This window comes from Natator depressus, chromosome 5 (assembly GCF_965152275.1).
Source record: "Natator depressus isolate rNatDep1 chromosome 5, rNatDep2.hap1, whole genome shotgun sequence".
NCBI classification, from domain to species: Eukaryota; Metazoa; Chordata; order Testudines; family Cheloniidae; genus Natator; species Natator depressus.
The window spans coordinates 119,542,831-119,554,833 of record NC_134238.1 but is presented as its reverse complement, the minus strand read 5'-3'; the positions used below and the strand labels follow the sequence as shown (position 1 = coordinate 119,554,833).

The following is a 12,003-nucleotide window of genomic DNA, read 5'->3' as shown; positions in this document are numbered from 1 at the left end:
GGTGGGGTGCTCAGTCATGGCTGTTGAGGTTAGCCGGTTCTATCTTTAAAAAAAATTAGGGACTTGAAAGTTCCATTGTGTTGAAGATGGCTGGACACCAAACATTAGCTACTTTTTTCCAGGGGCTCAATCCTGGTTAGTTCTAGCGCACTGCCACCCTAGGATCTAGGCACCAGACGGAGCGGGCTAAGGCAACCATGTCAGAGTCTCGCGTTAACTCGCAGGGGCGCCTACCAACACGCTGCCTCCGAGTTCTGCTGATGGAGCCCTGGCGGCAACTCAGTTGACTCCAAGTCGCTTTCCATGTCCCTACATCAACCATTCGGAGCCCTGCTTGGCCAGACAAATCCGGCTGACGACGAGAGAGAGGAAAAGAGCTCCCTCTCTTTGGGAATGCTGCGGTGTATGCTCCCCACTCCCAGGATCAATGAGCACAGTGCTCCTGCGGGGCCGACAGCAGTGGGGCCAAACTGCTCCCTGTGTACAACTGCTCGGACACACCTGCAGTCCCACCAGCCCAGAGATGAGGGACCAAAGAGGCGGGGGGGCCCTAGGCAGGACCTGACGCCTCAGGGCAAAGAAAAGAGGGGGTGAGACATGGAGATGGCATCAGTTCTTTTTCCCCAGCAGCAGGAACGGAGCAAGGGTGTCCCTCGTGGTGGGGTGATTTGATGGGAAGAGGCTGCTTTGGGAGATGGGTTGGGCAAGAGGATCTTGCGAAAGCACACATGGTCACAGTACATATCCTGCTAGTCAGCCTCCCTTTTCCAGTTGCCTTGCTGTTCCCGGTGCCTCGGCCCTCAGGAGAGCCCAGGCTAAGGGGGTGGTGTTGCCACACATTTTCCAGTATGTGGCCTGTTACTCACCACAGCTACTAACTCCTCAGCTCACTGGTTACTCAGCTAGTGTGGGAAGGGAGTTATTTCTAGACTCTGCTGTGTGTGTAAGCCAAGAGAGCCCGTCAGGATTGCCCTCATTTGAGAAGCACAGTGAGGCTGAATGCACACAGGAGTGGCTGTGGAGACAGGTCAGTGCAACAGCCTTGTTTTTGTTTGAATTTCCTGCTACAATTTGCTGTTCAAATTGTTGAAAAGGTTTTGGGGTGGGGGGGCAAGGAACAGGGTAAACAGGTTCAAAAGCCACCAGCAACAAACATGGGGTGGGTGAAGATGGGTGGGGGGGAAGGAGGGCTACTGTCCAGTGACCTCAGCCCTCTCCACCCTTCCCCCCCCCACCCCATAGATAGATGTTGCCACTGCTTTGCTGTGTTTCCTTTTGCACGCTTCAGCTCAGGGGTGGTGAAACATAAGCCACAACCAGGGGACAGTCACTTCCCCAAGTGAGACAGAAATTCCCCAAGGCAGGGCCCTGTGACCTTTCTGAATGCATGCCAGGAAGAGAGTGGAGGGCGTGCTCCAGGCACGCAAAAGCGTCCCTGGCACAGGCAGGACTGAGAGCAGTCTCAGTCACTGCACAGGGCTGTGTGTGGCTGGAGGGGAGTTGCAGCCAGCATTGCTCTCACACAACTCTGTTTCTGTGCTAACTTGCAGACGTTAGTGACTTTCGGTTTTAACACCAGAACTTCTGAACCTGCTGTCTCCAGCACATCTCCCTGCCGCTCTTCCTTCCCCACCCACCTCCTTGCCAGTAGCCCCAAGGAAAGGTTCGGCAGCAGCCATCATGGTCGGAGGGATGGCGGTGAGGACCTGGGTTGAGCCCGTGGTAGCTGGCGCCCAGGTAGCCAGCTCCTTTTACGACACAGGGCTGCTGCTAGTGGTGAAGAACTACTACCACCGGACCAGCTCGACCTCCCCAGCGCATACGCTTGAGGATCTACAGCAGAAAGCTGTCTCTGACTTCTACATCATCTACAACTTGGTTCTGGGCCTGAGCCCCTTGTTGACGGCCTATGGCCTGACAAAGCTTGGCGACAAGAAGACCAGGAAGCTCACCATTTGCTTACCTCTCCTCGGCTATCTGGTCTCCAGGTCCCTCCTGCTCCTCTTAATCCTGCTGGAGTGGCCTATTGAGGTGATGTATGGGGCGGCGGCCTTAAACGGTCTGACGGGAGGTTTCACCACCTACTGGGCTGGCGTCATGGCTCTGGGGTCTCTGGGCTCCTCTGAGCACAGGAGGTCTCTGCGGCTGATTGTTATCGAGCTGACCTATGGGATGGCGGGCTTCTTGGGAAGCATAGCGTCTGGGCACATCTTCGTCCATTCCCACATAAGTTATCGACAGGGCACCATGCTAGTGGCCTGCAGCATTGCCTGCTATGCCTTCTGCTTCCTCTACAGCGTCTTTGTTCTGAAAGTCCCTATGCCTGAAGACACCTGCCCAGCTTCCCTAGCTCACAGCAAACCCAAGGACATAGATCAGCCTGACAGCCAGCTACCAGAGGATGAAAGAACTGCAGGGAATTCAGGCTCCTGTGAGAACGAGGGGCGCGGCCCCCTGGCACCATCAAAACTCATCATTGCAATGCTCTTCATCGGGGCAATCTTGTATGACCTAGCAGTTGTGGGAGCCATGGATGTGCTTCCGCTGTTTTTGCTTAAGAAACCTTTGAGCTGGGGCCCAGTGGAGATTGGCTATGGCAATGCTGCTGGCTACATGATCTTTATTACCAGTTTCCTGGGGGTTTTTGTGTTCTCCAAGTATTTAAGGGACACGACTATGATCATCATTGGGATACTGTCCTTCAGCATTGGCATTCTCATCATGGCCTTTGTGCGACAGACATTCCTGTTCTACATTGGTGAGTTGAACTGTGACATGATTGGTCACAGCCACTGCAAGTGAGAATTACTGATCCCCATGTACGCTAGGCGGCAGGCAGGTGGAGAAAAGGGAGATGTGCAAGAGCCGTGCTTCAGCAGCAGTATAAAGCTCTTTGCTGTTCACGTCAATGAAAACCTCAGAGCAGGAAACACTGTGGGAGAGACACACTTTCCAAAGAGACTCTTCTAGCCACAGTAAATTATTCACCCACACAAAATTCTCCTATTACATCAGGGTTTAAAGTTTAAGAGGTCAACATGGTGACAGTGTAAGAAGCAATTTCCTCCTCCTGTGTCCTCCCTCACACATACCTCATCTTTGCTGTCTGGTTACAGGGTTGTCCCTACTTCCCCGGGGGTGGCAGAAAGGCCATAAAGAGCAGACCCATGACTCCCCACTCTGCTCCTCCTGAGATGGCAGCAAGGGGCCTGCGTGAGTTCACTAACCCACTACACCAGCAGCCACTTTGAGCCCAAGGTGCAAAATTCTGATCAGCTGTGAATTTTACCTAAATGTGTGGGCCCTTAGCTGTTGGGTCAGCCCCATCTTTTCCCCTGTCTTTGCTGGATTAACAGTAATAAACTTGATGTCACATGTTGGCTTCAAGGAGGGATTTGGGATTTTTTTTTTTTTATAAAATCATTTGTTTTAAAGACTAGTTAGTGCTGGTAATTTTTCACTAGATCATATCCCAGATCTAAGCTGATGAAAGGCAGCTTTGCATAGGAGAAAAAACCCTTTTCAGCTATTAATACTAGTCAAACAGTCTGTCTTCATTATGGGTAATATTGCTCCTTGTAAGGAAAGGCCTGTGGCTGAGAAGGAAGAAAGTTTGGGTTATCTTGGCAAAGATGAAATGGAGGCGTCCTAGGGACTGGAGCTGATTGGACAAAGTTTTCTCGTTGTTTCACAAGAAGGCATAGCTATGGTTGGTGGGAAGCCTAATTGTCAACTTGAGCTACTGTAGCAGTTTTTCTACGTATCCAAAATCCTGAACTTTAAGTAAGTAAGGCCTTGTCTACACTACAGCCTATGTTGGCAAAATATATGTTGCTTGGCTTGGGGGGGGGTGGAGAGATATTCCACCCCCCACCTTCCCCCCGAGCGCCATAAGCGTTCATGTGCACAGTGCTGTTTTGGCAGGAGAGCTTCTCCTGCTGACTTCGTTTAGGTCACTCACAGAGGTGGTGTTTTTATGCCGATGGCAGAGCTCGCTCCCATCTCTAGAGCATCTTCACCCCGCACGCTGCAGAGGCACATTTGCGCCCCTGCAGCGCTGTACGTACAGACGGGGACAAGGTGGGTGAGGAATTATCTTTTATTGCACCCACTTCTGTTGGTGAGGGAGACAAGCTTGCGAGCCAGGCAGAGCTCTTCTTCGGGGCTGGGAAAGGCATTGCCAGAAGTCTTCGCAAAAATGCCAGGTGGAACAGCCTGTTCAGCATTAAGTAGTGAGCACATCTTGGAAGGGACCATTCCATGTAGAGAAGCCCATTAACACTGCTGCTGTCATAGGACAAAAAGAGGGGGTTAGTGGGTCACAGGCATAAATGGACAAGGGGTAGACAGGGATAGGCCTCCTGACTCTCTCAGGAGCTGAGTTTGGCGGTAGGAAGCAGTTACTGCAGCATAAAAACTGTACCCTTGTTTGTGGCAGTGAGCAGCTGCAAGATGAATGTTTGGTAAATGTAGAGAGAAAGAGGCCTATACCATTCAGCTTAAGATCTCCTTGCTGAAAGACTGACAGGGACACAGTGCTAAGGGAGAGCAAAACAAAAATAAGGTCTGTGTGATGCTGGTATACCCTGTATGAATGGAAGCTGAAAGTCCACTGAAAATTATTCTGTCTGGAGACAAGGTGGAATAGTAAAGAAACAAACAGGGGAATGGACTTTCTAACAGCTTTGCTTATTCAACAGAGAGACATGTTGGAGGAACAAGGTTTCAGGGGAATGGGGTAGGAAAAAGCGTACTTGGTTAAATAGCTTCCATCACCAACCTGTAATCCTGCATTGTTTGTAAGATGTTATTTAATACTTTCATTGCGGTAGCACCTGGGAGCCCCAGTCACATGGACCGGGGACCCTGTTGTGCTCGGTGCTGTACAAACAGAACAAAAAGACAGGCCGTGCCCCAAAGAGCTTCAGATCTAAGGCCCAACCAATAGCAGAGCCATCACTTTCCTAGATAACACATTCATCCTGCCTGTGCATGAAGCTAGGACCCTAAGAGCATGAGCCCTGCTGATCGACCTCTAGAGGAGTAACCCTCTTTGCTGACAGATAGACCCCCCTCCACTCATGTGGACCACCCACGAGAAGGGGACAATGACCTGCCTAAACACGAGGATTAGTTTTTAAATACTGTAGAGAGACTGAAAGAACCACATTGCCCACATCACACAGTGAATCCTACAATCCACAGCTGTTGCCTGTGATTTGCTCAACCCCAGCCCTGATCTGCAATTTATGGCCTTGCCCTAAGGGGCACTAGGCTGACGTTTTGACAGCAGGTACTGATGAAAACTACCCATTTATTTGTGTTACAGCTCGGGCCATAATGCTGTTTGCTCTCATCCCCTTACCAACCATCAGATCTCTGTTATCCAAACATGTACAAGGATCGTCCTATGGTGAGTAACAAGATTTGTGTGTGCGCGCGCGGCGGGAAATGGGACAGAAACCCAATGGTGGCTATTGCTCTCATTCACTGTAGGGTGGAAGAGCAGGTTAAGTATCAAGTGCTGCCATCTGTATTCTGCTTAAGAAAATCATCATAATTAGAACTGGGGAAAACCCTTTGGAGAGTTAGGACGAGCTGGTCCCGGTTCCCCCTCAGTGTTTAGCCAGTCTTCGCCCCAACCCCAGAATAATTTAGCACAGGTTGTGGGACATTACTCTGTGGTCAAATTGCAGTAGGAGAAGGCATTATTGTAGGCAGTTATGCCACAGCTCAACTTCACGGCCCTACCGGATAAACAGAGGGGAAGCAAAGTTGGAGCAAACCATCAATACCTCTCTACCTGCACTGCCCTCCCATGAGTCCAGAGTTCTCAGAGTTACTTAGCACAGGGACATTTAGATATGTCGGCCCTCATCCCTTAAGCTCTAGGCCCCCTGTTTCAGCCATTGGTGACAAGCCACTGGTACAGCTGCAGTACTGCAAATGCCTAGACCATCTCCGGTGGCAAAAAGCGGGGGGGTTGCTTTTTGAACAGGTACTTTAACTTAATTGAACCTCCCCCACTCCAGCTGTGTAGAAACAATTGAATACCTTTGAGCTTGTTTGAGCTGGTTGCATTGTGAGATCTGAAAGGTGCTGAACTGTGCCCAAACCGGCATAAAAGGAGGGGTTCCACTCAAGCTAACTCACCCTTTTTTTTCCCCCATGTACACAGAGCCGCAAGGGCAGACTGCAGTTTGCAATAGCGGGGCTGCTTCTCCTTTCAGAAGTTTTGCCTGTCTATACTAGAAGTTTGTAGCCACATCAGCACACCAGTGGCTGGCAACCAGTGGCTGAAATCGGAGCTGGGTAGACCAGGCCCTAATCACAGCCCTGGATGAGGCTAAATGGTCATGCTAGATTCAGGTTCCATTTATAAAGGGCTAATTAATAGATATTATTTGCATATTCTAGACAGGGGTAATACGTGCAGTAGAGCGATGAAACCCTCGTTACAAGCAGATGTTAGATACTAGCAATTCACCATTTATTAAAAACGTCCATTTGTAAATGGACCCTTAACACAAACTGTGGCCAGCTCTCTGAAGGATGGAGATCAGCGTTATCACATCAGTCTTTGTCCTCCATCATAGTCAGCAGAAGATAGAACAATGGCATCACATAATAGTACTTCATGGCTGGGACCCTGTTAGCTGTTGCAGAATTTAAGCTTTCCATTTAAAATAGTTACGTTTCTCACCCTCACCGTCCTCAAGATAAAAGCTTCCACGTGTGAAATAGTGAAATGTCTTACAGCATCTGCAGCCAAGCCACAGTGAAACCATGGCTCTAAGGCAAATATGATGTGTACCCTATTCATCATAATATGCTGTTGCCTCTGAAACCTAGCGATGAGGATTTAAAATATCAACCCTTAACTGACACTGCAGAAACAATCAGCTGAACTGGGATGAGTTTGAATAGCACATCGCCACATCTTCCCAAGCAGCCTTCTGATTGTAATCACGTTAATCCTTTCCTAGGAGAGTGTCCCCTTTTGGCACTGTGGTAGCATGTTTCAGAAGTTTGACCTGTATAATAATGCTTTAATCAGTTACCTGGTTTTTTCTCCGCAACATTTTCTTCTCCTGTTTGATCCTGCACAAAGGTGGTGGGTAGTTAGAGAGAGATCCAAATCGCTACCTCCAGATCTTATCCTAATGGGGTAGGCAGCTGTGGGAGGATTGAGTGAATGCATAAGGAAAAGTCCTAGCAGCTAAATTCAACCAAAATTAAACTGTTTCAAGATCCAGGAGCACGTGGTGCTGAGGTTTTGCTTCAGGCCCCATCTCCAGTTATAAAGATGTATTTGCTTTTCACGCGAACAGATGGCATTCCCATTAAAGAAAGCACTCACACACACACCAATGGCACCTACTTAAAGGAGTTTTTGGTGGCTCCTTAGCAGAGGTGGTCCACAACTACAGGGGAGGCGCTAAGGCACCTTAAGACTAGTAGTTCTGGCACAAGGGTGGTCTTGTCTACAGGTTCCATGTTATTCAAATGACATTTATTATGTGGCAAAGGGCCTGAATTTAAACACGGATGTGGCTTTCTGTCCACGTTGACTCCACATAGAGTGGTTTTCCTTCTTTCGTTGAGGCTCTGGCTAAGAGTAACTATTTATCTGCTTGTTTACAGGTAAGGTGTTTGTCTTGCTGCAGCTGTCTTTAGTGATCACGGGGGTAGCTACATCCACAGCCTACAACAAGATCTATCAGCGTACACTGGACTGGTTCAGCGGGTTCTGTTTCATTTTGTCTTGTGTCGCTGGCTGCCTAAGCATCATCCCCATCAGGTAAACAAGATCCTTCCCCCTCCTTAAGGGATTCCCCCCCCACCTTAAGTACTTGCAAAAAGGAGGGAAGGGGAAAAAATCAGACGGGTGTATAATCAAGTTAAGAACAGATTACATGTCTAAAAACAAAGGCAGCCTGAGATGACTTGTCCCTTAAAAAAAAAAAAAAAAAAAAGGCAGTGGAGAGTTCCTGGCTAGCGTTTATGGTGAGTGGACAGCTAGTGAAACTAGCAACATGTGCAAAGGAATGAAAACAGAGAGAGGAAGGATTTCTAGTCAGCGCGTTTTATACTTGGTTTAACACACTTAATACCTGTGACTGACTTGGTGGAGAAGTCATGTCTTTACCTGCAGGAGTGGGAGTGTTAACAATATAAGCTGATATCCCTCCAGAGTCCCAGGAAGTCCTCCAGCAAGACCAGATTTGATATTACAAAGATAACAAGCGGACAAAAAGAAAAAACATTCTGGCCATCTTTACATCTCAAAGCAGCAACCCCCCCCCCATTAAAAGCAATATATGGCACATCCGTCTAGTCCTACCCACCGCAGTGAAAACTAGGGCTACAGGACAGCTTAAGTCAACACAAGCTGTGGGGCTCAGGAGGGTGAATTAGCCACAGCCCCGAGTGACATAACTTATGCCGTCTTAAGCACTGGTGGGGACAGCACTATGTCAGCGGGAGAGCTTCTGCTCACAGGGGCTGGAGTAATTAAGCCGACAGGAGAGCTCTCCCCCATTGGCTTAGAGGGGCTACATTAGAGAGCTTACAGCGCCCAGCTGTACCGATGCAAGCTCTCTAGTGTAGCCATAGCCTAGAATTCAGCAGACCTAGCAGAGGAAACAGGACCGACCCATTCCTTTCCAAGCGGCATGACATGCCCCACACTGTAACAGCGGTACATAGGCTCAAATTGGAAATCATCACAGCCAGGTACGGTACCCACCTCTGAATTGTTTTCTCTGGAAGGACAGAGCTGAGTCACCTCTCAATGAGCTGTTTTTACCTTAGAGCAGGCCAGGCGGAGACTCCCCCCCGCCCAGTTCATAGTTACGCAGTGCTAATGGCAGAAGCATTTAGGGGGGAAAAAAAAGATGAAAATAAATTCTTCTTAAATGGAAGCCAATCTAAACCTGTTTGTAAGAGCAAAACGTGACATTTCCTCTGGATACCACCCCTTCGTGCAGACTAAGGGGAACGGGGAGACAGGAATAGCCATTGAATCATTCTGTGCCTTCTCACACTCAGCCCAGCAGCCCTATGATACACCTGTTGGTGTAGCTACAGCATGCAAGAAGTTACAATGTATTGAGCACCAGGGCAGCATTGCACGTGGTGCCATAACTGGACTAGGGTGTCAGTATTCAACACAAGGCAGCTCGCAGACAGAAAGCCCTGGCTTCGCTTTTCGACATCTTTCACAGTAGCTAGCAGTCTGGTCTCAGGTGAGGTCACTTCACGGGCCACCTGCTAGCATGTACCTGCTGGGATATTGTGTCAAATAGCGGCCTCTCTACAACTAAACACCAATGAGTTAATCAACTGCAATAAATAAATTGGAAACTGCAGTTCTGAACCCTAGAGAGAATCCTTAGGGAAGGATGCCCACACAGCTGTCATGGCTAGGGGCTCATTGACTCCTACAATTGAATTCTGCTACTACCACCACCTGTGAGTACTGGGTCCTTAGAGTGAGATGCAACCTTCACCTATCTGTTCTCCTGTATGAGCCAGTTACTGAGCTGGTACTTGTCCCATCCTTTCTACAAGGTCAGTGCACAATTACCAACTAGTTTAAGTGCACACCACTGATTACTGGGAGGAGGGATAGCACAGTGGTTTGAGCACTGGCCCACTAAACCCAGGGTTGTGAGTTCAATCCTTGAAGGGGCCAAACATTGGGGATTGGTCCTGCTTTGAGCAGGGGCTTGGACTAGATGACCTCCTGAGGTCCCTTCCAACCCTTATATTCTATGAAAGCTGTTACATGTGCAAGGCTCCTCCTGGTGGCAGTTAACAGCACTATGTAAGCTATCCAGTGCACGGCCAGCAAGCATAGAAGTGACTGTACAAATACTTGGGAGAAACCAGACACAATGGTTAACAATCTGAAACACACTCCCACTGTTATGCCAAATTCCTACTAGAACAGTGATACCAGAACCCATCAAAGCTTCTGAGCAGTTCTTCACTTTCTCATTCACATTCTATTTTCTACAGCATCGTGGCCTACAAGCAACGCTCACCGTCTGGCTCCCTTGAAATCCTCGCGGCCTGAGGGCATGCCGTTGCAAGTTTTAGCTCCGGGAGTTATTGCAGGTTAGAGGACCTTAATGAACTAGAGCGCTCAAGAGAACTGATGATGGAAGACAGCTCTTTGGGTCTGCCATGCTAGTTTTAGGCTGAAAGTAAACATGTTGGCTTAGATGACAGCAGCCAGGTATCCATGCCATGGACTGCTCTCATGGGTAGCCAACTGGCAGAGGCCAATAAGCATACCACCTCCCTCACCCAAGGGGAGAGGCACTTGCATTGCTGCTTCTGGGGTACAGAAGTGGTAGATCATCTTTGCTGGAGTCAGGCCAGCAGCATTTGATTTCAAATTTATGCCAGTGGCAGGGATGACACCATCTTGGCTGCTAGTCCAAAAACAAAAACAAAAAAAACAAAAAAAACCACAACAACTTTAGTGTGGCAATAACATTTGGAGCAAGAGCTCTGTCTGGCCTAGAAGAAGGGCTGTAGATACAACCCCCTGCTGAGATAAACACCTCCATTCATCAGCACTGCCTGGAGGAATTTATGGACAGGCAAGAGGGAGGGAGACTTGCTACCAGTCAGTCCTGGAGGGGAGGATTAGGTTTGTCAGAATACAGAAACCTAAAAATTTCCCTTACCCTCCCCTTGCAGATTAAATTAGAGGGTGGTGAAGGCATAGAAAGAGACACGGGATACAAAAAAAGAGGCAAGCTCCTTTATAGAAGGAAGCCCCTTTTCAGAGTGATGCCGACCTGAGGGGAAGATACAGCGCTCGATCCTTTGTTTTGTCACTCTAGAGATGATTGCAAGCTTTTCAGGGCCTGAACTGTCTTATTTGTAGAACAGCCTACCCCTTCTCTTTTCCTCTCCCCCCCCCTCAGCTGTAAACCAATTGATCAGCTTGAGAAACCAGAACACTTTTTGTAAGCTGGATCATAGTCAGACCATCAGGGACAGGTTCTGCACCTGCAATGAAGCGGGAGCAGAGCTCATGCATGACACTCTTTTGGAGCGTACTGTAGGTACAATTAGTAGTGGATGCAAAACTGAAGTTGTTACTTCATCAGGAGCCACTGACTATTAACGGTGTTAAACTATTTCTGAAAGGCACGAGGCCCCCAGAAATCCCCATATGTAGCAATTAAACTCACTTCCCCCATGTGTAAATAAGTTGTAAATCAATGCATCAAGAAAGAATTACTGAACAGGTATTTGTGCTAAATGCCTTGGTTTGGTGGGCCTGGTGTTAGATGCTCTCTCCAACAGCACTGTGCCAACATATCCATGCAGTCTAAGGGGGGTGGGGAGGGGTACTATTCAAAGTGACCCTGCCATGAAGCAGTGAGACCATCATGAGGCAGTTGTGTGAACTAGACCCTAGAAAGCCCCAGCAACATGAGGATTAAGATTCAGCACCTTGTGTAAGCAGAGTAGCAAGTACGTTTGCTTTAAATACGATGTCCTGCTGTTTACTTTATTTGCACTATGCTGAGACCCCTTAACTGTGTCCTCATAAGGAAAGGTTGGTTATGCAATCAAGATGCTGGACTAGGTTGTAAGAGCTCTAGGGTCAAGTCCCAGCTCTGTGTGACCTTGCACAAATCACTCCCCTACAGAGAGAACATCTCATTCTCCCCATTTTATAAATGGGAAACCAAGGCAGAGTGATATTGCAAGGATAAATGTGTAAGTGAGGTACTCGCATTCTGGTGAGGGGTACTACAAGGAAGTCAATGTAAACAACTGAGTTATCACATTTGTATAGCATAGGTGAAATCTCACCCCTGCCCAGGAAGAGGGAGTATTAAAAGCACAAGTTTCACCACCATAGAGAAAGACAGGGCAGTAAACAGTTGAGCAAAATAAGTACAAGTGCATACATCATACTGTAGATGTGGTAAAGACTACACAAAAAGAAACTATTAGGTAAAGAAATCATCC

At 48.3% G+C, this 12,003-nt stretch overlaps 1 protein-coding gene across 1 annotated transcript; it reads left to right on the top strand.

Moving 5' to 3' along the window:
* Positions 1-1,680: 1,680 nt before the first annotated feature.
* On the top strand, positions 1,681-10,812 carry SLC46A2 (solute carrier family 46 member 2). Its single transcript, XM_074952121.1, has 4 exons — positions 1,681-2,758; positions 5,330-5,413; positions 7,645-7,801; positions 10,024-10,812. The coding sequence occupies exons 1-4, from the start codon at positions 1,681-1,683 to the stop codon at positions 10,079-10,081; spliced, it is 1,377 nt and encodes a 458-aa protein (XP_074808222.1). The 3' UTR covers positions 10,082-10,812.
* Positions 10,813-12,003: the final 1,191 nt, after the last annotated feature.